Below are 26,377 nucleotides of genomic sequence, written 5' to 3' on the forward strand. Positions count from 1 at the left end.
AGTAGCGTGTAAACAGGTGCTTAACCTGCTCATTCCACTGTTCGTGAATTGGCTTCCAGTATTACAAGACATATTATCCTTCATTTTCCAAGAGTGCCATGATATGACTACAAGTTCAGTACAGACCAGCGTTTGCAGCCTGCAAATTCTTTTGTATCCCAAAACAGCAACATCATCAGCAGAGACAGATGGAGTTACTAGTATGAAGTCTTATATTGCAGAACTGTTAAAAACCACAGGATACCTTACACAAAAGCATGCCAATAAACCACTAACACTCACACTCCATGGTGAGGAAGCCAACAAAAACCCTTCAACACCACTGAACTGACAGAGTAGTAGTGGAAATTTGGGAGGATGGAAAGCAATTTTTCACTCAAGTTACAGCAGCTACCTGTCAATACAACCAACTCGCCTCAGGATACTGGAAAAATACACAATGAAAGCAAGAAACTTTTGAGTAATATTGGTTGATCAAGAAGTAAGACCATTTTTAAATTACCAAGAAGTACATGTACAAAAAAAGAAAAGCCACACACTTTTTCATCTCACTGCCTCCTGGAAGTGTTGTAGGTAACCTGGTTTGTGCTTTTCTGTGACCACAATTCTTACAATGAAATGCAAGAAAACACGTTCTTCTCCTTTTATTCCAAGTTAACGATTCAGATATTATCTGAATATCTACTTACCATGCTAGAATGGACCGTAGCTTGCTCAATGTATCTTGCAATGCCAGTGACAAAGGCATTTCTGTCTTCAAAATTAGTGTTGAAGTTTGGCTGCAGAGAAAGTAAAATGCAGAATTTAGTCCTTGATAGGCAAAAGAATTTTTGCATATATTGCAAATATCAACACACTTTGGTTTGGGGTTGTTTGGTTTTTTTTTCTTTGAAAAGCACATATGCTTTTTCTTAACAGCAATGAGAAATGGAAAAACTCTTTCCCGCAGTGACAACACACCTGGTAAAGCAGAGATGATGGCGGGGGTTCAATACATGGTTGCTGATCTGGCAGTGGTAATTCTTCCAAGAGATCCACATTGGACAAGGCATCCTCCAGTGTTACTTGAGCAGTCATTTTGCACCTGGTTAAAAAATACATACATACAGATATGTATAAGCACAAACATATAACTTTTTATATGTTATTATATAGAAGATCCACAGAGGTCCCTTCCAACCCCTATCATTCTGATATACACTGAAAACAAATGAGTAATACGACGAGCAGGGAACTACTTGTGTTGTAGGAAATGTGCAGTTTCCCTTCAACTATAAGGGAAGGGAAAGAGTCAAACTGAAACACAGTTGCTTTTAGTACACAAGTTCAAAAAAGACTTTTAGGACTAACATCCTCCTCCTTACTTTTATGAGTTGAGAAATGATTCTCTTCGCCCATGGCTGCACACCAGAAACACACAAAAAAAAAGAGGAAAGGATGACTTCTAATGTACAGTAAAGAAAGGAAGACTACAGTGTAACCTTCTCTGGTTAAACTAGAAGGAAAGACATTCTGTGGTCTGCTTCAGTTACAATAAACACAGAAAAATCCTGTAGCAAGCGTAGGTATAAAACTTTCCTGCAAGGTTTCATTTTTGAGCTGACGAGTCGTCAAACCCTTATGCGCAGACAATACTGCCAAAGCCTATCTTCAGGAGACCTGGCAGTCAAAAGGTGCCAGCGGTCTCCAGTGTTTCATGTCCTGGGACATCCAGATCTGCTTCGAGGAGTTAATGATAGAGAGGCACAAAACCCCTCGTGGTCACGGCAATCCCCGTACACCACTGCATGGGGGTTTGAACCGAGAACAGCAACGAGAAGAAAGCATAGGGTGAAGAACAACTCGGTGATCCACTTTCGCACAATGACCTACTCATCCTCCTCAGTGGAGTCAAAAATACCTCATTTTTAAGGTAACACACCTCTAACCAAGCTGTCTCTTTTATTCTGTAGGGCTTTGCAAGTTATTTTCACCCACTTACAAGAGAAAAACTGTGCATGACTACAAAGGGAGCACCTGAGCCTGCCTGGGGCTGTAGCCGGGAGGGCAGGGACACCCCCCAAGGCATGGGCACCCACACCCCAGAGAAGCGGGGCCCTGCCCAACACGCATCACCCCATGGAGCCGTGCCACCCCCGTGTGCAGTGGGGAATGAGCAGATCTCACCAAAAGCTCACTGCGAGAGAGCTGGGACAGGCTGGCGGCCGCACCACCCGCTGCGCTTTCAGTGGCCTGGCTGAAAAGCCTCCTCACTTTCTCTTACCTAATTGTGGTTTCCTGGGGAAAGAGCCACAGAAACAACAGCTTTATCTCCCAGAAAAGGCTCAGCTGACAAAAAAAAAATAAAAATCCCAAAATCCAGAGCAAAGGGAAGGCCAGAAGTGATGACCTATCTACCGTCAGAGACCAGCCTGGTGTCCCAAGCCGCCGCCACAAAGCTAACACGCCACATACGGAGGGAGCTCACTGGCAACTTTATAAACAACCACAATGGAAAGGTCCACAGGCCTTTTGCTTCTCAAACCCAAACCTTGCTTCAAGGTTTCATTAAAATAAATAAATGCACGCCCATGTTGTGCCGTTTGCCATCCCTGATGAAAACCGAGGGAGGACTGGCCTGACAGGAGTGCTGGCTGGCAGACCTGCGCTGGGACGCTTGCCCAGCACCTGCCTACACTCAGCTTAAGCTCCTTCCCAAGAACCACGGTTATTCTTAAATTAGAGACAGGGAAAAACCACAGTGTCCTCCCTTCAATAAATAAACAAGTGCCAAAAAAACTTCCGCGTCTGGGCAAAAGTCCGTGAGGAGATCAGGCTCTCAACAGCTTTACCCTAAAGGAAGCAGCAGAAAGCTGCATTTTAAATAAACAGTATTTTAATTTTTGGTCTGAGTATCTATAGATCAAGCTTTAGTTAAAACAGAAAATTACACAACACATTACTTAGGTTAGTTTAACTGAGAGGCTCCTTCCAACTTGACACTTTTCCTCCCCTTGGCGTCTCCATCCAAGCAGAAGCTCCGGGACGTGCCGGCGGTGGGACCGAGGGGCCCACGGCCCTCACCCAGCAGCACCACGGGGCAGGCAAACGGCTGCAGAGCCCCGGCTCCGAGAAAGCACAACCAGGGCATGCTATAAAAACTGCTCCGGGCCTGCTACAAAAACCATCGCAAAAAACATCTGCCCCTTCTGTGACAAAGACTGCTGCTCTTGCCCACGGAAAGGGGAGCCGTCATTTAATCAAAGAAAAGTATCAACAACCCCTCCCCAGTCCACATATCTTCCTGCTCTTCCCAAAATCCCATCCATCGATGACTTGGGTCCCGGCTGCAGCAGAGAGCCAGGCAGCCACAAAAGCCAGGCTCCTGACTTGTGCTTCCTCAGAAACAGAAGCAAATATTCTGAGAACAGGGCCCTTAATCTCCTTGCGAGCTATTTCAGAAAGCACACCTGCAACCATCTGGGCCTCAACATTTACGACTGCACAGGAGTGACCCTCCAGCACCAGCTTTCTAGTCTCAGACTACTAGGCATTAGACTATCTGGGGATTTCTTTTGCTTTTAATACTGGGAAATAATTTAAAAAAAGAAACTAAAGCATAAGCAAAACCAAAATCCCATCTCATGCTGCCATCTCTTTAACAGCACACGTCTGGGAACCCCCCATTACCAGGCCAGAGGCACAAGCTCAGAAACTAAAGCTCCCTGGTGCCCTCTGGGCTGTGAAAAGGACCACGGAAAGGCACACTTTTCCAAGCCCTTCAGCACGATTTCCCAAAGACAGATCAGCATTTTTTGAACCGGGAAAACATAAGCAACTGGGCACAGACTGTTACAAAAGCCTTCTTGTTTAAGGTCGCCTGCCGACAGCCCCGCTTCGTAATTTTGCCAAAAGGTACCCGCACGCCTGGTCTTCCGTTGGCCAAGCCCAATGCTCCCGTTCTCCAGCTCTCTACCCTGTACCTAGCAAGACGTGAGAGGGGAAGCAGATCCTTCCCACCCAGCTTTGGCACATTTGCAGATGCTGCCAGGACAGGATTCACCCTTCCCCTCCACCCCCGAGAAGCGAGCAGTGGAGGTTTGACAGCAGCGACAACGGCGGGGACAGCCGGTGCTCAGCCACACTCATGCCGTGTCAGCTGGGAGACAGCATCCCACTGCCAGGTGACACTGTCACATGGTCCTTGCCACATCATTGCCGGATGGGGAAGCCCTGGGACCAGCACAGAAAAGTTGAAGTTCGGGGTTTTTTCTTTCTGCCGTTGTTGTTAATACAACCAGCTCCAAAAGACAAAGGTTGTTTCCAATGTACAACAATGGAGGGCTGGCAAAACCAGAATTTCTTTTCCCCCTAAGTCTCAGAAAAAATAAAGAAAACCAAAATTCCAAAGACACAAAATTAGACAGTTCTGCCTCCTTAAGAGTCATTCACTATGAGTTCTTACAAGTGAAATTACTGGGCAGGAGAGTTAATAATTTAACAGACTCCTTTTTTGGCAGAGAACATAAGAAACTTCAAAGACCTACTTAAAACATTCAGAAGCTGCAGTCTGATTAGGAGTTTACCTAAATGACAACGGATTAAAAGATTCTAGTCATACTGATAATTACAGTTCTACTATTAACTTTACCCAAGCTGCAAGAATTACTTTCTTACTAAATTCCTACAGTGTTGTGTGTGTAGCTTTGTACCTACCTGAGATTTTCCAGGATGGATTTTCTCAGGCAGAACACATGCAAGAATTATTTCTGAAATAATCCTCTTTTCCTGTTTGTTATCTTTGTATCAGGACACATCATTATAGCAGTAAAGTCAAAATGCACTCCAAGAACACATTTTCCTGGGCGTACACAACTTAATTAAAAAACCATTCATTATCTGACATCCTCTCTCCAGCAGAGAGAATCACATAAGCCAGCATGCTGTTTTGCCACATTTTGGTGTTTGATGAGCACAGCCAGCTTTCTAAGCAGGAGACAGCAACATCTCTGCTGATTCTCAACACCTTTTTCCGGATTTCAAAGCAAGAAAATCGCTGTCTCCTGTACAGACAAGCTTCAGCCTTACAGTGCCAAGTCCCACCGTGTCCAAGGATCAGAGGTATCAATCACAGGGGTTTTAGGGAAACTCTGAGTATGTTAGTGCAAGGCCACTGACTAGCTTAAATTAAGATATTCTTCTTTTTCTTTAGTTCTGAAGGAGACGAGCCCTGGCAGGGCCTGACCTGCTCAGGAAACCTTGCGCTGCAGAGAATCTCGCTGAGCTGCCTCCATCACATTTTGTCCACAGGAAAAACAAAACAAAAAAAAGGCATCAGACCTTGAAGTCCCTTTAACATTGTTTACATTTTGATTTAACTTCAGAGATGGCTTATTATTGAAACATATTCAGACAAAAAGATTTGCCAATATTTTTAAATGTCATAATTCTGTACTGTTGTTCGCAGCCATGCAACTGCCTGATACGCAGAGCCCTGCTCACAACTTTGCTCTGGTATTTAGAGGAGAAGAGTGTCAATTCTCATAGAGACATCATTTCCATACCTCCATCCCTACAGAATAGTGTTGAAGTCTTTGCAAAAGATCCATATTTTTAATTCCAAGCATATCAGAAAATGCCCAGCATGCGTCTCTCAGCCCTGCTCTTTTAGGCCTCCCGAGGCTTCAGACTATTTAGAAAAACAATATGAACAGGAGCAAGTTACGAGGAAAAGTCTTTTGGACAAAAACATAGAAAAGTGACCAGAAGAAATAACAAAAAAACAGAAGGTAAGGACAGAGAAAGCAGAGAGTAGAGAGAAGAGCATTAACCTCAGAATCACTGTGAGGGAGAGGACTACTGTAACACTATTCAGCTCTCATAACAAAATTCCCCCAGATTCTAGGAAGTTAAGTATTTACAAAAAAAAAAACTTTGAGTTTTTAAGATGTCTTCCAGTGACAGAGTTAAGCAGGTCAGATTATTTATCAAAGAGAAGATCAAAAGACAACTCAGGCACTCAGTCTATAAATAGCTGAAACAGGAAAATGATGCTTGATGATATGAGATACTTCTTACACATGTTCAGCAATGGCACAAACAATCCAACAAATGAGACTTGTAGCTAGCAATCAAGTTTAAAAATAAAGTGTCAAGCAAGTGAACTTGGGTAACCATAGGCTTCTTGAGACCTCGCTATAAATGCAGAAATTACCACGCAGTTCCTCTTCAGCCTCTGACACAACCATTTGGCCAAGACTTTCCCAGAGCCAGCCTCTAATGGCCTTAAGAATCCATCCAGCTGAGCTTTAATAAGACATTGATTCCAAATATAAAAATTTCAACCTCAAATAACTGGTTTTGATAATATCTACTTACAGATGAAAAATAAAGCCCTTTGCCACAAAAATTATCCGATGAAATTCTATGACTGGGTTAGACAAGATCAGGAGATGGTAAGAATGATATCGTTTATCACAAAACACTTAAATAAAAAAAAAAATCAAAAGGTAATTAAGTATCCTGAAAATATATAGGGAAAGAATGGGAAATGACTCCTTAGAGAGGTACAAGTACATATGCCGTTTAAATCGCTTGCAAACTGGTATTATCCCCCGGACTAAGATTGTGAAGTGACCATTTCCACAGAAACCAAATCAGTAGCATAATTCAGCCCTTTGGTTAAAAAAAAAAAAAAAAAAAAAAAGTAGAGAGTACCAAGCTACAATGAAAGTAACTTTTCTTTTTTCTTCAGAAAGCACTGATTTAGACTATTACACAGCAAGTAGAGGCATTCACTTTATGGCAATCCTTGCTCTCCTTTTTGGAAAAAGAAGTAACAACATTAAACTTCCCTCAAATAAAACAAAAATAATTAAAACCTAAATGCCATAGCTGACAGGCTTTTTTTCCTTTGCATCACTCACTCAAAGATTTGACACCCTGGGAACACCTGAGCACCCTCTCCTTGAAGTCTTTAAGGATTTATCCTCACACAACTATCAGAGCAGTAAACCAGCAGTCTTCCCGCTTGAAACATGGGAGGCTGCAGCAGGCAACCAGCTGGACACGGTGACAATTCCCAGGTGGATTTTGCTGTCAGCTCCTTACAGCACAACTTTTGCCATACTGGTGCACACCGGAAAGATGAGGCAACGAATACAAGTGGGTCTATTGCTATCACATGCTCATCTCAAGTCCCAGAAGGCAAACTTCGATGGAAAACCAAAGAAGGGTTTAGCTGATAGCACGGCAAGGGAAAGATCTAAGGAGCGAGCAGGCAGTGCCGCAGAGAGGGAACCTCTCCCAGCACTGACATCGCACATGGAGGCACAGCAGCCAACCTCACCGCCCAGGCCACTCGAGCTGGTAAGGTGAGCAAAGGCTCATCTCATTTAGACAACAGCTCAGATGTTCATGAGCGGTGATTTCCTCTATCACTCACCACCGATTAAAAAAAAAAATTATGAAAGAGACAATAACGTAAAGGAGCTGTGCTTTTTTTCAGCTTAACTTCAGCTGAATTACTAGAATGTCCCCAACAGTCTGAGAGTAAAACAAGTGTCTTTGCTCAGCTGGGTTCAGTTGGGTCCTCAAGCTGCCCTGGCATGAAGGGCTGCAGCAATCTAGCAGTGGCAGATAAAAAAGTGATGGATGAAATTATTTTCCTCCGCTCACTCATCCCGCTTTTCGGATGGACTCTGAAAATGGGTGCTGAGAAACGAGGCACGTCCCATCTGCTCCTGAACGAACTGCCAGCTACCTAGGCTGTCCCCAGGGCAACAACAGCAGAGTAAACCCCTCCGGAGGTCCTATCTTTCAGAGCAGCCCACCTACCGCTGCCTTCTCTTCTGACAGACCCTCTTCTCCCTCCCTGCTCCAAACACACACACCACAATCTCCGTCTGCGCTTGGCCGGGCTGGCGGGAAGAGCTAAACGGGCAAAGAGTTGAGCCACGCTGACTCTCGGGGTGAGAAGAGTCGAAGGAGCAGCAGCAGTGGCCAACCTCCCGCTGTAATTAATGAAAAGCAACAGGGAAATGCAAGAGCCCAACGCAGACAGTGCGGGTGCTTTTCCTGGAACAAAGCATAAAACAAAGTCAACACTCAGATGCAAAAGAGAGAGCTGAGCACTGAAATTATCACAGACTCTTCATTTTCACAAACCATACGAGTCAGACTACAGGGACTCATTCACTTCACCATTCTCGAGTACCGGTATCTCAAATATATATCTCACAAAACAAAAATAAGAAATTCTCCAAAGCTTGTATTTTCAGTCACGAATTCCAAGAAAACCTGAAGTTTAAAATAAGCATGAATCCATTCAAAAATGCACATAGTTACACTTCAAACAGGCTGAACCAGCTCAGAAGAAACGTACCCGGGCAAGTTCCCACCGCTGGGAGGAGGCTGGGGCCCGGGTGACAAAGGGCTGGATCAGCAGATCGGGGCTGCAGCCGGGGGCCCCGCGCTGAGCCGGGATCAGCAAAGCCTGACCCGCTCGAGCACAGCTTCTCTCCGTTTCTCCACCGCGGGGGAAGTTACCACAGTTTGTTCAGTGACACGCTAAGTGCAACTGCGCAAGCGGGGCGAGAAGAGATGCTGCAGCAGAGCGGGCCCCAGTTGCACCCAGTACAACTTAAGCTCTGGAAACCAGCGTGCATCCAAAACCAATAAAACGCATGCAAATATCAGCGTGAGAATACAGCTCAAGAAAGCAGAGGTGTTTTGGGACTTCAGGGAACTGTTTGGGGTAAGACTACACTCTACATAACCCAAAAAGATCTCAAGCATTAAAATTTGTAAGCAAAAAAAATACTTCTTATTCAAAAAATTGGAGAAGACTCTTGCCAAGGAGTGAGATAATTAAGGTGGAGTTTAAACAACCAACAAAAAATTGCTGGATTACACAAGTTCTAGAATATTTTACGACTCTGCAGATGAGAACACAGTTTCATTTGACTGAAAACAGGTCCCGGGAAGGGATGGCCCCACGCCTTCTTGCAGTTCACTGGACACATTTTTTCATTTCGCTTTTAAATAGATGCATTCGATCTCCAAGTGCTTGTACACGTTCCCAGGCTCAAAATAAAACAAAGGGGAAGTCTGTCTGTACTTTAAACAGCACTTCCTTTGACATTGCCTCTCTTCTTTCCTAAGTCTGCAAAAGCATCTTTGAATCTCAGATCAAAATCAAATCTGAGGCCTGGCATGTATACTGCCAATTATAATTGCCCTACAACCCATGAACCGAAACATGTATCTACGTGAGTTGTTTTGCCTTTTTAAAATAGGCATCAATCAATCAGTCAAAGCTTACCCTACTTTAGGGGACAGGATACCATGATAAAAATCAGGAAAACTATGTACAGCAGTTTAAGCAAGGGAAAGGCACCATATCCTTCCAAAAGGAGGAACAAAGGCATTCAGCAGCCCATGCATAGAAGAACAGAAATTAAAATAGGAATAAACTTAAAAAGATGATTGAATGGCCAGTTGAACCGGGGTCTGCGGGACCAATTTCAGTGAACTCCATGGGAACTAATGACAACACTCCCACAGGAATAGGCTTGGTCTACACAGCAGCAGAAGTTAAATCCTATCCCTATAGAAACACAGCATTTTCAGGTTCCTTCTGTTGCACTCCGCCATTTTTTTTATCTTATTGTCTTGCAGAAATTCAATTAGATCATTTTTTCTATGAAGAAAAGTTGATTCAATATTCTGTGCAATATACCTACTCAAGTTAAACCATGAGACTGATCACAAAAGGCCCTTGTGAGGGCAAGGGCTAACAAAAGGAACTGATTTTCTCTTCCAAGAACAGCGGTGATGACTATAATATTCACTTTTCTTTCAAACCTCCAAGATCTCTCTCGAAATTTCCCTTTTAGTGCTATTTTAATTAAACTTCAAAAGCCTGAGCTGTTCAACCGCATACCTATTAATTCAGACTGAGCAGAAAACATTTTAACAGGCCGATAACTAAAGTGCTTCACTGAACAGCAATGTGCTGGGTCTTCTCTGTTCGAATGCTCTTTTTCTGTGCTCTGGACGGCACAATCTGCCTTTTTGCCAAGGGGATCAGCGTAAGATGTTCCTTTCGGGACTGGAGTTCCTCTTCGTTCCTAAGCAACAGATTTGCATAAGCTGAAGGAGCAAAGAAAAATGCTTTTGACATCATTTACTGGCCTGCCTGATTAAAGCAGAAGACAGAAGAAAGCAAACAGCAGCTGACAGTCCTTTGTGCAACAGATCTGCCATACTGTTAAGCTTTCAAAAATACATCTGTGACTGGAATAAAAAAGGCTCAATAGGTGCAAAAGCAGAAGAAAAAAAAATCCGGCACTGAATTATCCCATCCCAGCACCACCGCAAGTCCCAGAAGAACGGCCACATAACGGAAATAATTAATTTAGTATTAGACTCCTACGGGGCGGCGTGGCTCACATTAACTGCTTTGTCCTGCCACTGGAGTGGTGCAGGGGAAGAAGCAGGCTTCCAAGAGCGGACAGCAGATGTGGAAGAAAACATAATGCTAAAGGACAGAAAATCTTTCTTTAGAAAATCTCAACTTCCCAAACTAAAAGCACTTTGTGTTCAGCCACGCGTGAACTTTTCACACAACCTTCCTCATTAAGGTAGCCCACATTGCCACAGGTCCAGCTTCTGTCCCCTGCAGGGAGACACCATGACACGCAATTCGCTTCTCTTTCTACAAGCAATAACTATGCTATGAGTGTGCAACCAAGGTTGAAGCGCTCCGTGATACACCAGTCTTACCACCTCGGACACCAAATTCTGTGCAGCATCAGATACTTCGCTAAGCAATGGCAGCACCACTTATGCAACCTGAAAGTCACGCTTGCATGAGTCAATACTGTTCCTCTCTTCCTCCCACACCATAATCAAGGTCAGGAGGACACTACTGCTAATGATGCTGTCATGTAGCTGAAATGGCTCGCTGACACACTGACCACCAACGCTCAGATGACAGTCAGTCATGCTTGTCAGTTAACTATAGGCATTCCCTTCTAGGTTCCTGAATTTATTCAAGCACATTTCCAATGTCAGGAAGGTCAGATACTCTACTATCATCACAATAGGTTACGAATAGGAAGTCTGAGGCTCTTTGGATGAAGCCTACATCAAGACTGGTAAGCCACAGTGGGACAGAATCACCTTCTCTGATGCCTGCCACCAGGTTCAGGTCTACTAGTTACTCCTTTTTAAAGCATCAGCAAGACAACCCTCACACAATTAGAGAACATCGTGCAACCCTGGCACTCTGGTATCATCCCACAAGGCTGGAGTCGCTACATTCTTGCTAGCAAGCTTGCACAAGAGTGGGTTTATCTTTCCCTGCTGTGCTAGCAGCCAGCAGTAGCACGTGGATGAGCGCATACTAATTCTACAGCAGCACTACCTGCAGCAGACGATGCAGCGAGTAATCACCGGGTATTTCGATAGGCAGCCTGGCTAGTACTCTGCATCTGCAGCATCATTCCCCACCTTGAAGCTTTGGAGGAGAGATGCAACAACCTGAGGATAAAATGTAGGATCAAACACTATGCCCATCCAGGAATCTCCAGTGTAGTGCGACACATGCACTTCAAAAATCGGAAACTGATTCTGCTTGTCGCCACTCATTTTATCTGAGAATCCCTTACAATGATATGGGAGAAGCCTAAGCCTGTAAAGTTCGCTCCAGAGGCATCCCACGCATGTGAAAAAGGAGGGAGGGCCTGTCGCTGCAGCATGCAACCCCCTCTGCAATGGCACTTGTGTTACAAGAATTCACGGAGCAGTTTTGCTTGGTTTGTTCTACCTGTGTACCTAAGCCTAAAGCCCAAGAGATAAGTCACCAATATAAAATAAAATTTAAAAATCTGATATTGGTGGAGCTAGATGGCTGAGGGGGCTTGCATTGTTTTACTGATGAATTCTTACATTTTTTCCATGTACTCTCAGAATACTAACTCAGTTCTGTATTAATTCTAAGCCTATATACGTATTAAAAACTCTTCCACAATATTTGGCCTCTCTTCAGGTTGGAATGAAGTTAAAAGATTTAACCTGTTGTCTCATTCTGAGTTAGGTGAGATCTGTTTTGCTACACCTACTTGCCTCACCCCTTTAACTGTCCCCCTGATACTACATCTTTGAGTTGCATCAGCTGTAACTTACGTTTTGCTAGTCCTTCAACTTCCAGTTCTTTTTGTTATTGCTTCTTGACTAACTCCCTCCCCTTCTCTTTTTCATGCTCTTTTCCTCTCACCCAGTTCACTCCTCCCCACCCCTGTTGTTGAATCTGCTTCTTTTGCTGCTGTGGCCATTTTGCTGTGCTGCTGCCGTTATCTCCTGCAGCTGCCCTCCACGCGCATTTCTTCCATACCACTGTTGCCGGTTCCTGCTGCTGCTGCATGGGTGTGCTAGGAAGCGATGCCGCACGGCAGTGCGTTGGGCAAGGCTGAAGTTTGGCACTGAAGCACGGCGCTTATGGCACGTTCAGCAGTTGTGAAAAGCTCTCTCTTTCTTTAGCAAGGACAAAATTCCCAGTGTGAGGATTCTGCAAAGAACAAGGAAGGAAGCAGCAAGAACAATCACCACCCTGGAGAGAAGCGGAGCAACCACGTGAGCACGGGCTGAGCCCGGCCTTGCTCAGACACAGCACCTTTCGTCCTGCAGAAAGACCACCGACACAGATTGCTCATGCTCTTGCCTACTCAGCATGGGTTTGGTTGGTTGTTCTTTGCATTTGGGGGGGGGACACACAACACGCTGCTGTTACCTTAATCAAAAAGGGCACACCTGTATTCACATGTGGAAAGGAGCAGTGGATGGTCAGCTGAGCACCAGCAGGTTGCATTACACATGAGGGCATGAGCCACAGAAATCGAAAGTCATTAGTCTGGGGTTTTTAGATTCCCATCTAAGCAATAACACAACCTCCCAGCCTTAGACAAACTGTTCATTTAAGCATGCGAGTTCCTGAACTGTACTTTCATTTCACAAGAGAAATGAATGAGAAAAGATGGTTTTCTCGGGGCAGGGGGAGATAGCACTCTCTTCTTGGGCCCACCACGCTACGCACCCAGCAACAGGACGGGCATTCATTCTGTACAGTGGGTTTTTCCAATGCAAACCTGCAGCGGAAACTCTGGCTTCAGCACTGACTTATTTTAAGTTTAAAAAGTTCTTTAAAAAGTTTAAAAAGGGAATGAAGGCTTCCATAAAAACGCCTCTTTAAAACAGAGGCTGCATGCTATCATTCTCACTCCTTCCCTCTACCTGAAAGCATTTACTGAAATCAGCAGTCCAACCCCTGCGACTCTCACTGAAGAAATAAAAGGATGCTTCTTTATCCAAAAAATATGTTGGAAGAAATTTTAGGCAAATTTGTACTACTCATGCTTAAAAGTAGCTTTTTATTTAATATCCAACACACTACCAGAATAATGCACAATTTTTCAAAATGATGGTATTTGAAAAAAAAAAACAGGCTTCAGAAACTGTTAAAAACAAAAAATGTACCACTGTGCATTTTGGGGAGGAGAGGGAAAATCAGATACAAAGCAAGTTATAGTTTAATAGTTCTCTTAAAAAATTAAGGAAATACTGCAGGACAGGGTGGAGGGGAAAACAGAAATAAGCAAATAGCTTTTAGTTTCTTAAGCTTTCTTTTTCCTCTAAGAGAGCTCATCATCTGTAACATTTTGCACTTTCATTTTTATACAATACATGAAAATATGCAGTTTCAGTTAAAATTCATCAAAAGCTTTACTTCTGATATCCCCTGATAAGCATCCACACCTATCTTGAGCAACATGTCGTGATAGTTTTCCTGAGCTTCACATTCAGAGTGCATAATTCAGCACTCTCCTTATTGATATATGTCAATGAATCCACTTAAAATAATTAGAGCTATACTGAAAGAAGATTATAAATCAAGTTCAAGTCTACAGCATTTTTATTTCCTGCCAACAATGTGTCCATGTCCCTATCAGAATTAACGTAAAGTGACATACAGCAATACCGTATTTTTTATCTAGAGCCTGGAAACAAATCTCTTGCACACGTGTCATGCATAAAGGTAAGCACCTCTGAAAGCTCCTTGTAGCATTTACATAGCTGGAATCACTACCTAGCACGTCAACTCTTGAGACTCCTGTCCTAACACAAAATCACAGTACTGGTTTGAAATCTGAGTTAAAAAAACCAAAAGCATCATTTAATGTTTATCTTTTTCTTAATATTGTATTCATTCATAAGAACATTACTGGGACTCCACCCTGCTAATCATTTGTAGATAGTGTCATCTAATGAGCATAAGTCTACACACTGTCTGAAGCCTTAAGATGCCATTTGGTACAGGGAGGGGAGGAGGAACGATATTTTTTGCTCCATATAAGCAATTCTTTGCTTGAAACGGTTATTTGGTCATTGTACCACCTCCTGACCAACATTCCTGAAAAGCAGACCTGCAGTCACCAGCTCTGTGAGAAGCTTGCCGAGAGACACCTCATTAAACTGAGAGAATCCCCCAACACCTGGTCCAAGCATGGAGAATTCGTGCAATTTCACTCCACGAGTAACCGCCTTGCAAACCAGGGAAAGGGAGCACCACAGCCTGCTGCCCTGGCATTTACATCTAATGACAGCAAGAGTAGGACCATCAGTTCCTCACATGTTAGCCTTACCCAACTACTTGAAATAAGAAAAGCTTTATTAAAATTAATAGGCAGAACCTCCCCTCCCGGGGAGGTCATTCGCTTTACGCTGTGCCCATGATGCCGAGGCACCTGTCCCAGCAACACACACACGGAACCCCAGAGCAACCACCCAACTGAAAGACCACCGTGTTCACCTTTACTTCTTTCAGGTGATTGAGAAGAGTTTAGCAGGGACCTCACTGTGTGACTTGGGAGGGTTGCAAATCCACACCTGGCAGAGCACAGACAGGTACGTGCCACGCAGGGAGCGCCCAGCACGCACATTGTCTGTTTGCAAAGGGATTTTCACTCCGAGAGCTCTCCCTGAGCCCAGTGCCTCATCAGGCCGTGAGACTACTGCCCCATTCATAGAGTCATGGAATCATTAAGGCTGGAAAAGATCCCTAAGATCAAGTCCAACTGTCAACCCAACACCACCATGCCTACTGAACCATGTCCTGAAGTGCCACATCTACACGTTGCTTGAACACCTCCAGGGATGGGGACTCCTCCACCTCCCTGGGCAGCCTGTTCCAATGCCTGACCGCTCTTTCAGTAAAGAAATTTTTCCTAATATTCAATCTAAACCTCCCCTGACGCAACTTGAGGACATAAAAATATGGAACACTTCACGAACTGCGGTCCCTGACAGCAGGAGCAGAGTGCTAGTGGGATGAAACAGCTATGGAAGATACAGGGAAGGGGCATGGCAGCACAGCACAAGCACTGCTCCAAGCCATCCCTGGGACCACCACCTCCCAGCCACGGAGGCTCGGAGAGCTGTGCTCTCTCCCTAGCCGGACCTGCTCTCAACTCTGCTGCCCACAGCCTTAACTCCCCTCCCCTACACCAGTCTTTCTCTAGAAAGGCCACACACCTATAAATTCACTGGCTGTCCTGCTGGTGGTCACCCTGAGGGGAGCGGGGTTTCTGCTGAGGCGGCGAATGCCTGGCAATTATTTGTGCTGTACCCACCTTTACCATCACTCTACTTCTTACAGTTGGAAGTCAGAGACTGCCACTTTTCCAAAAAACACTGATGTCTGGACAGGATTTTCTCCACAACACACACATTTATGAATGCACACATGTTTACAAACATAATAGAGAGCAAACAGTACTGACACAGAGAAAATGTTTTGAGTCCTGTGAAGAAAACAAACTGCAGGTTTTTTTGCCAGTGTGTTTACAAGAGATGAGGAGCTACTCAAAAGATGAGTTACAACTTTTCTGGTGCCAAGAGACAGAAAGATTATCTGCTATTTTTGCACCCACTGCCTTTCTGTAGCCAGTCTCATCAATGCATCACACATTAATTTCACCACTAGAAAGGCAGGTGATGTGGATTAATGGGATTATAGGTAAACCAAGCAAATCAATACACAGTTTCAGTCATCAGTACTACACAGCAAAGCATACCCCTAAACCCTACAAATATCAGCTTCTAAGGGCAGATGTATAGTAAAGAAGAATCCTAAACTGATGTCTGTTGCTTAAAATGCAAGTATCATTACCAAGTTCTCAGTAAATTTTTGTATGCATACGATCACATTTCACAATGCTGAAATGTCCTTCTTTCATGTTACTATGTTAGATCCCCACCCCTGCACAAAAAAAAAAAAGGACAAACAGGGGTGGCTTTCATTTGTTATGTATGCAAATAACAATGTAGCCAAAACAAAATACCCTACAAGAATAAGGTCTGCCAGAGGCCACTTGTAACAAGGTATGTGTTCTAAACATCAATAGTTTCCAGATCCGTTATATTTACTGCTCCCTCACAAATCTGTGTGACCTCACCGAGAGAAGCCCGGACGGGGGCCCAGGCCAGCTTACACGAATCGCGCTCCCACGGACCCACCCGAACCACTCCACCGGCCGGCCGCGCCTGGGCTGTGCCGCGCTCCTGCAGCACCCCTAGGTAAACAAGCACTTCATTTGGTTCAGGAATAATTGCTTATTAAGTTGGGGCTTGCCATAGTAGCTTCAGCTATTTAAAAGTATGTAAACAATAAAAATTCAGAAACTCGCACCATCACCGATTCAAGAGAAGCAAAGCCAACCATACAGCTGACTTCTGACTCAATGTGGCCTAAAGTTTACTGTACTTGTTAGTACAGCACAGGAACCACATGAAGAACCTGCCTCAAGAAGGCAGAGCAACAACTGTAAGACGAGACCATCTCAATGTGCACGTACAATATGTGTGGAAATTACGTTAAAATTAACCCTCTCTTGTATAGCACTGCGAGCAATTCTAGCTGCTTTCAGGCCAAAGGACGAATAAAACTGAATCAAAATAAAAGGAGCTTTGGGGGGATTTTTTGTTCTAACTTTGCGGATCAAATCCAGCTGCCCTGGAGCTTCCACCTCAGCCTGAAAACCTGGGAAATCTTCGAGAAACAAAATGAAAAACACAAATCTGAGAAGAGAGTTATGACAAGATCGTGAAGCCTACCCTCAGGAACAAGCCAGCTTTCAAGGCACCTCTCCCACAGAATGAATAAAAAAAGCACTAACCAAAACTTACACAGTATATCAGACAAACTTCTAACCTAAAACAAGTAGCTGGAACAGATATCTGTTAATTACTCAGTTACACTTCAAAGTCTGTGTATCGGGTCAAGAGAATTTGCGAGTTCGAGCCCAGGGGCCAATTTCCACCTAAGGCAAACTGAAGAAATGAGAATCTTGCTAACAAATGCTTTCAATATCACATGTACATCACTAAAGGACTACCAGCTTTTGAAAATCACACATTTAGGAGTTAAGAACCAAAAAGTCTCGGTTGCTTGCGGACTATTCCCTTTCTTATAACATAGATTTTTGTCTTTCAAACAGCTTATGTAATTTACCTCCACTTAGGTTTAAATACTGTGACATCTGTCAAGTGAGAAGTTTCAAGTTAATACTGCTGAACACATTTCAAACACCACTCCACTCATCGTGACCCTCAACAGGAATTGGCCAAACCCAAAGGCTCTAAACAAAATGCATGAAGTCTCACTCACCTTCAGCAGGGCAGTTGGGGGAGGGCGGGGGTGGTTACCTTGTTCATTTTTCTAAGATTTTAAAAATTTTCCAAATAAGTAAATAAATAAATAAATAATGCACTGGGCGTGGCAATCTGAAAACCACAAAGTACAACCGAGATATTCCATCAATCACATTGTCCTTTACAAAATTCAAAAAATAAAAAACAATCCCTGAGCTACTGCAGAGGAAGACTACTGTGCACGTTCCTGAGGGTAAGCCGAGCAAGCTTTGGCGATACCGGGACGGAGCCTTCCTGCTGCACCCCAACACCGTACAGGCCGCTTCCGAATTCCTCCTCCGCCTTCCTGGCAGCTCTGGAGACAGCGGCTGCCTACACCGGCCAGACTTCACAGACCAGTTGTCTGGGAACGCTGAAAGAGCCTTTCACATTAAATCAGGAGGAGCTCGGTGTTTAAAAAGCCAAGAAGAGCTTACGAGAGGATGAAGTCAGACTTCGGCCAAGCCGAGAAACAGAACACCGAATGCGTTTTCCAGCATATAGCTCGGAGAGACTCAGCCTGAGCACAAGGCAGTTTGCGTAAAGTGTGACTTGCCCAGAGAGGCTGTGGAGTCTCCTTCTCTGGAGATATTCAAGACCCGCCTGGACGCGGTCCTGTGCAGCCTGCTGTAGGCGACCCTGCTTCGGCAGGGGGTTGGACGAGATGACCCACAGAGGTGGCCCGTTAGCGTACGCTTCCCGCTTCCCCCCGTCCGCAGCAAGGCGCGGTCCGACCCCCTCCCTGCGGAGAGACTCCCCCAGAGGGGGCTCTCCCCCCCGCCCCAGGCTCCTCAGGCCGCACCCGCGGGCACGGCTCCCCTCGCCCGCCGCCCCGCCGGCTCCCAGGCGAGGCCCGGGGCCCGGCTGCGCCCGAGCAGCGCGGGTGGGTGGGGGAACACGACCCAGGACGGAGCGGCGGGGAATAAATAAAGCAAAAATCCGAGTACTGGGCTCGCGGCCACCCGCGGGATGGGCGCGGAAGCGCCCGGCGCCTCAGACGCAGCGTCCGCGAACGAGGGGAGGCGGGGGGGGGTGAAGGCGCTCCCGCAGCGGCGGAGGACAGGCCGCTCCCGGCCCGGGGAAGCGCTGCTCACCCGCTCGCCGCCGGCTCCCGGGAACGGCGCTGCCCGGCGGCGGGAGGAGCCCGCTCGGGGGCTCCGCTCGGCCCGGCCCGCCCGCCGCCGAGGGTCGCGTCGGGCCGGCGGCCCCGCTCCGCTCCTGGGCCGCGCCTGGCGGGGAGTTTCCTGCCTGAGTCACTTCAGCCGGGAGCTGCGCAGGGAAACACCCTTCCTGCCGCGCCAGCTCCTCCTCCTCCTCCCGCCTCATCCCAAACCTGCCGCCCCTTCCCCCCGCAGGGCCCGGCTCCTCCTCCTCCTCCTCCCCCGGGGGCCGTCCCGCAGGCGGCGGGGCTGCCCGAGCCGGCTCCGTGCCTTTAACGAAAGCGACGTTTCGTGTGCCATATGTAATATATATAGGAAGGCAAATCTCTAGGGAAGGAGAAGGTCCGGGGCCGGCTGTCACCGGTACCTCAGGGCTTCCCGCGAGGGAAGGAGCCCGGCGGTCGGCACGGACGACCCAACCCCGAGGAACCGATGTCCTCTCGAGGGGGCTCGGGGAGGGTTTCTTCCTCCCCGAGACGCCCCCGTTCCCTGGAACCAAACCCAGGGGAGAGAAGCAGGGCTGTGTCCCACCCTCCGCCGGCACCCCCCGCTGTGGTGCGCAGAGCACAGCAGAGGCGCCTGCTCCTCCTCGGCCTCGCTGACCTTTTCCCTGTAACGTTCACCCGTTGCAACTCCTGTTTCTCTTCTGTTTCTTCGTCGAATGAAACTGCCCGCTCTTTTTCACCAAAGTTTGTCAAGGTTGTTCCTTCCGTCGGCTGTTTCAGGGCAGACCGAACGCACAGCCTGCGCGTCAGGCTGACGGTCAGTGGTGACCATGGGAACTTCCAAACAGTTTTTCCTCAAAGCCTATCTGCCTGCACTGACCGCTTAAAGTTGCAGCCGAAGCTTTATTTACTCTCAAAACCCCTCTCTAATCATCGGCAAACTACCCAGTATTGCCTAGCAAGCATTTTAGGTCTGTTTTCAGCAGCTGTTAGTGGGACACTGTGCTATTAACGCTTTTTGTGCTGAGAACAGAATCATTAGTCCTTTATTTAATCCATTGGGGTTTTTTTCAAACGAGTTTCCACTGTATCAAGTTTCCTTAAATGGCCTCTCTGTAATGGGATCTACAAGCAAGCCTTTGGAAAGTGGGAATAATTTGCTAAACCCCCTAATTCTCATTATTTCAGCGATTCTCTAATCCAATTATTCCACCCATTCCATATCCTCAAGAATTCCCACAGCTTGGGGAGAAGTCATGCATCGTTTCAAAACACCTTTACCATTTATTTCATCATATTACAGATGCATCTTCACAGTCCTATTTTTCCCAACGCTGCAATATAGTCTTTTCTATGAAACAACTTCTTTTCTAGGATGTGGCTGCTTATTCTTCCCTGACTGTCTGTAGATATTCATGAGTGTTTTGAGTGCACATATGGAATGAACGCATTTCACCCCTCGCAGCTGCCTATCTGCCTAGCTTCTGAACCCAGCTCAGCCAAAACCGCACAACACAGCCAGAGCCGGACGCTTTAGTTTCTAAAGCGACAGCTGATATTGTTCAACACAACCCATTCCGTGCCCTTTTCCACAAACTGTGCTGAGGGCAATGAGCTCACTAAAGTGAAGAACAACTCACTTTCGTAAGGCAGGATTGGTTTTGTTCCCTTGTCCTGGGTGAATGCAAACCCTACATCAGCAGTGAGACCTCCGTCACCAAGCCACGTCAGAGCAGCAAGGACAGGGAGAAACCAGAAGCTCCCAGCGAGATCTGGTGACCAGCAGCTTGCTCCCGGGCGGGTGACGCTTCACAGTGCTCCCGTGCTTGCCGACGGCCACCTGGTGCCAGGAGCGGCTGCTTGGCATGAAAGCAAGACACTGCCAACAGGCACCACGCTGTCCCAGCAATGACAGCTTGTCCTAAGGATTGCTTGGTGCCCACGGCCTCGTTATGTGCCTTCTGTGAATGTAATTTATGAATATTATAAATTACATTCAGTGACTTGAGTGGGGGACGGAGCTATTCCCCACTGCTAGAGCAATCTGCTCTTTATCGACATTCCCATACCCAAGTTTATAGCCACCCATCAAGTCAGGTGAAAAATACTGATGATGATATGCAGCTACTCAAGATTTGTGTTGCTTTTCCCTTATTTCACACTGGAATTGAAGGACAATCACATTTTACCGTCTGGGTGTCTATGTTCTCATGGAACATGAGGCATGCTTACTAAAACTATTTTAAAGGAGCCACCACGACACCATTCCAGCCACCTGATTTAATTCTGTAATGCCCCCAGAATCCCCCGCTCCTTCCACTGTTGTGCAATTTAAGTACTGCAATGACTGTACTTGATTAAAGGTGTTCATCAGTCTCCATGACCTGCTTCTCCCTCTACCATATCCATCCTTCTTAATTATCCTTGCCACACTGAACGTGGGCCTCCACATAGCTACATATTCCTGATCAAGGCGTTAGCTGATCTCCTCTCCACTGGCAGTTAGGTCTGGGTTTTATGAGGCCAATGGCTACATTTCAGATCTCAAACAGCCCTTTCTTGGGTGGTGTTTATTTAAACCTGATATTTAACCCATACCTATTGTGTTCAGCGGAGGCCTATGAGGATGGTGAGGGGACTGGAGCATCTCCCCTACGAGGAGAGGCTGAGGGAGCTGGGCTTGTTTAGCCTGAAAAAGACAAGGCTGCGAGGGGACCTAATATATGCTTACAAATATCTGAAGGGTGGGTGTCAGGAGGATGGGGCCAAGCTCTTTTCAGTGGTGCCCAGCGACAGGACAAGGGGCAATGGGCACAAACTGAAGCACAGGAAGTTCCGTCTGAACATGAGGAAGAACTTCTGCCCTCTGAGGGTGACGGAGCACTGGAACAGGCTGCCCAGGGAGGTCGTGGTGTCTCCTTCTCTGGAGATATTCAAGACCCACCTGGACAAGGTCCTGTGCAGCCTGCTGTAGGTGACCCTGCTTCGGCAGGGGGGTTGGACTAGATGACCCATAGAGGTCCCTGCCAACCCCTGCCATCCTGTGATCAATCTTTCACAATATCTGTAATAGTAAGCTATCATGCTCCTGGCTATTTATGTACCCTACACCTAAACCAGACGAACATCACACAATATGGCAGTAACAAGCTTAATGCAATTGTCTGAAGACTAGATAAAGCCTTTGTTCAAGGCACTACACTAGCCACAGACACCTACACATCTAATTCCTGAATTCCAGCTATTTTAATTTTATTTTGAATTTCTTTGTTTGGGCTTTACACCATTTATCCAAAGTCAATGAAAGCAAATCTTCCACAGGAGCCCACAGGAATCCACGGAAGAATTCCATTCCACAGCAGCCTGAAAGCTTCAACAGGAATTTTGTGGTGCTGCCACAAGGTGTCTGCTATGGCTAAGATGCTGGTGTACTCTCTGGTTTTGCACCTTTCCGCTCAGATATTTTAGTGATTAAGCTTAACAGAGTATGTAGCTATTAATTTATTTCTTTTTTATACCTGCTGAGTCCACAGAAGTCTTTTCATCCTCAGAAAGGAGGTAAGGCAACACAGGAAACCGTCATGACCTGCCGCAGAAAGGTATTTCTGAAGCCACGACAGGCAATGACCGCAAGGACCCCAAGAATAGGACATCACGCAAAACTACAAAGAAGGAAAATAGATAACTGTCTATAAATCAGTTAAAAAATTAAATCCAACTTCTGGCAACTTATCAGCCCCCTGTCCATACTCTAACAAACTGGACAAGATTTTTTGCACAAGTCATCAGCACAGACTTCGTTTTGTGTCAGACACAGCAAACGGTTTTAAGCATAGCAAAGCTACGGAAGTATTATCTGCTTCCACACTACATACAGCAAACCCGTTGTTTCAGCTCTCAGGAGGAGACAGGCACCCATGCAAAGGGCACAGCGCTTAGGAGAGTTTAAGAAGAAGTGACTGAGGAGAAAGCAGCAACCGTCTCCAAGGCCTGACTGAGCAGCCAGCTCAGCAAGTGAGAGCCTGCCCATGGCAGGAAGCCTGGCTGGCTGTGTAATGACTTAACTCCCACAATCGCTCCAGCCAGGAGCTCTCCGCTTCACAAGGCCTCATGCAAAAGCGGAGTGATCTGGTCACCCTCACCTACCTCTAACCCCAGGAAAAGACAGATTCCTACCCCGGAGAGCACGTGTGCTGCCAAGAGCACGCCTGACAACAGCAAACATGCTGCACATCCATAAATACCCATCAGCACATGACGAGACGTGCAGCGCTCCGGTCCCAATTTCCCTCCTAGAGCTGAATGCCACTATCCAAAACAGATCTGAGCAAGCAGAGTTTCCTAGTTCTGCTTTCCAGCTCCCTGAAATGCTAGACAAAAGTCTGTTGCTGACTCAGAGAGAGTTAACTCTTTATATCATGGGCCCATGTCCCCCCACTCTGCTTTCCAAGAATGCTCCATGCTGTGCTGCCAACCATGCCAGAGTCCACCCACCAACTTCCCGCAGCATTAAATCCCTCCATGATGCTATTATAAACCGCATTCATTTCGCTCATGCAGGACATCAGTACACAAACTGGGGCACGTATGCCAGGCAATTCATCCCACCCCCTCCTCACCCCAGCGCTGCCCCTCTAACACTGGTAACTTCGTTAGCTATCTAAACCCCCAGACCTGTGATCCCCTACAGCCTTCCCAGCAACCAATGCACCGCGCAGCAACAAGCCACTGCACAACCCAGTAAATATGAACTGTATCAGTGAGGAAGTGTGCAAGAGTACAGGAGGAAAGCTGGAAAATTTGTAAATCTCTACAGTCAATAACATTAAAAAGCACATCAGAGGGGTTTTTTTATATTTTTAATCAGTCTGCAATTTAGAGATGCTATCTTTAATCTCTTTTACCATGGAAATGACACAATCAACAACATGTTGTTAACCTTTTTGATACCAACAGCTTAACATAACCAAAGGTCCTCAAGGACCTAGTGGTTAATTAGGGGTTATTAAAACTAAATAGCAAAGAAAGCACTAGCGAATTTACTAAATTTGTGCTAAAATGTGGCCTAGAGATTACAGAAGCCCACAGGAAAAAAAAAAGAAGGAAGTCCTGAGTCATATAGATAAGGGCTTCTATGCTGCAACTCAGAGAGTGCACCCAGAAGTTAAATAGAACAAATAAAGGTGGAAGTGATGAAACTGTGACATCATCCAATAATGCAGTGTATTCTTTTCCAAAGAATTTTAGACATTAGACATAACTTGTTACCATGAGTGTTATAATCTTCTGTAATACCATCTAACCAAATCCTTACTTTTGAGCACGCAAATCCATGCTTGCTGTTACACCCGTATCAGTGCTGGTTTTTAAAGCCATCCACTTCTCCCTTGTACATCATTTAAGCACTTACTCTCATGTTTCAAAAATCCATGCAAGCCTTTTTGTGCCTTAGCATAAAAAAGAATATGGCTGAGGCCAGGATCTAAAGTTTTTTCTCTCTAATTTCAAGTTCTCTAGGATCACAATAATCTGGCTATGACTATAAACCACATTATGTTTCTTCTCCTTCAATAATTCCTTCAAACCTCTTCTCCATAATCAAGAATGTTTTTTTTAAACTATAAAATAATTATTTCTTATTTGATGCTTTTTAGATCAGACGTATTTTGGGGAAAGCACATGCCTTTTCTCATTTAAATACAGATCAGTCTTTTGATACTATGAAAGCAACAGCCACAAGCTCAGAAAGAGATCAACTAATCAAGGAAAATTCCCTTGACATTTTAAAATCTGCCACCTAGCGGCCCTTTTCAAAATGATGGTTTTAAATCAGAAGATTCCTCCTTGGAAACTTTATAAGTTCAGCTTCTACATGCTTTGCTAGGTATTTTTTATGCTTTCCTTTACCTAGACTTGACAATTAACAAAACAATAGACTGTGACAGAACCCCCTTAAATCTATACACACATGCAACAAATCAGGCCTCGTTTTTCCAACATCTCTGCAATTGCTTACTTGAAATTCCAGAAGTGCAAGTAAAGCATACTCAAATGCTAGGTCTCCTCCACCAAAGAGGAAGTGTCCAAAAGTTAAAACTCAACTCAATTTAGAGAAAACTGATAAAAATGGGAACTCGGAAACAAAGTCAAAAAACGTCCAGAAGGATCAGATCCAGGACAGAATCCAAGTAACAACAGTTTTCTGTAAAGAAATCAGAAAATGTTACAAGGAAATCTGAGCAAATAAATAGCTAAAATACCCCAAACCTCACTGCAAGCTGCCGTTTTTCCAAACGGGTAAACAGCCATTTTAACTACTGCCAGGGGACTGACAGAAAGCTCCTGGTGGCATCCCAGGGCATACACACTTCTTCTGTCCTTCTAAAGAAAGAGAAAGGGACACCGTAAGACAGACTCATTGAAGGGAATTTGTCAGCTGAGTGTTACTGACACATAAAAAACTAAGCATGGATGTCTGTGACTAGAATCGGCCAACATTGCCAGAGCTAGATTGTCCACTGTGCTTTTGCGACAACAGAAGAGCAAACAAATATTGGAAGCTGGCTGAAACACGGCACGCAGGCATCAGCCACCTCCAAAGTGCACAGATGTCTCTCTGCAGAATGCAAGATTAATTCCTACACAGGAAATTGGGGGAAACAGCAAATTCTTTCACCTGCACAAGGTCTTTCAAATAAAATAAGTACAATCTGCTAAGGGGTTTACTAGGAATAATGTTTTCATCAACACAGAAGTTTGAAGGATTTTTCCCCCCTATATCTAGCTAGTACTACCCAAGATAAGTCTATGAAAAACCGTAATTTCACTGAAGGTAACCACTATACAGAAAGGAGAAATAAAGCAACCACTTGTCAGATTTTAAAAGCACAGAGCACAAGACACACATACTTAAAAAGTAACGAATCAGTGCACACAAGTGCTGAACTTCCTAGTACAAGTATGCCTTTTAAAACTGCTAGTATGCTGTTCAGTTTTGCTCGGAAAGAGCAAGAAACAGTTAATAGAGAATACACACAGTCTCTGCATGCAGTAAGTAACATGGAGTCTCAAATGAGAACCAGTCATGGTAAACTGGAAGTACAAATTACTTTTGTTAACAGGTGCCCAACTACCCCACAAAACATCCACTTGGAAAAGCATGTCATGTGGTAGCAGAGGATAACGCAAACATAATGTTCTCTATAGCAAAACTTCCACTTGGTCAAACAAAGAAGAACATGCTCCAGGGCAGCAGAAAGTTTTCCAGTGCTACACTTTCTGAAAAAAAAATTTATTTTTCCTGAAAACATCTTATGGCTATAGCTTGGAAGAACCTTTTGAGATCTCCTGTTCAAACAAGAACCCCAATATTCAAAGTCATATAAAGTAATTATTAGTTCACAGCTGAAAAAAACAGTTTTATAACATGAGCCACACAGTCTCACAGCTGGTAGTAATATACTTCAATCACTTTGCAGGAACAGCCCTCAAACTAAGTTACCAACTGGATTTCAGCAGAAACACACACAACAGTGAAATTCCAAT

At 45.2% G+C, this 26,377-nt stretch overlaps 1 protein-coding gene across 3 annotated transcripts in view; it reads right to left on the minus strand.

Annotated features, from left to right (window-relative positions):
- CYFIP1 (cytoplasmic FMR1 interacting protein 1) overlaps positions 1 to 19,630 on the minus strand; it is an 80,160-nt gene extending 60,530 nt beyond the window's left edge. For 2 of the 3 annotated variants that reach the window (XM_075427356.1, XM_075427373.1), the window contains exons 1-3: positions 18,822 to 18,917; positions 961 to 1,084; positions 690 to 779 (exon numbers count right to left, since the gene is read on the minus strand). In XM_075427356.1, coding sequence (XP_075283471.1) covers positions 690 to 779; positions 961 to 1,077 — 207 coding nt within the window. In that variant the 5' untranslated portion in view covers positions 1,078 to 1,084; positions 18,822 to 18,917. Of the gene's footprint in view, positions 1 to 689; positions 780 to 960; positions 1,085 to 18,821; positions 18,918 to 19,490 lie in introns of those variants that run through there. The other variant, XM_075427366.1, reaches the window with a different exon arrangement.
- Positions 19,631 to 26,377: the final 6,747 nt, after the last annotated feature.

The sequence above is a fragment of the Opisthocomus hoazin genome, chromosome 1, assembly GCF_030867145.1.
Source record: "Opisthocomus hoazin isolate bOpiHoa1 chromosome 1, bOpiHoa1.hap1, whole genome shotgun sequence".
NCBI lineage: Eukaryota > Metazoa > Chordata > Aves > Opisthocomiformes > Opisthocomidae > Opisthocomus > Opisthocomus hoazin.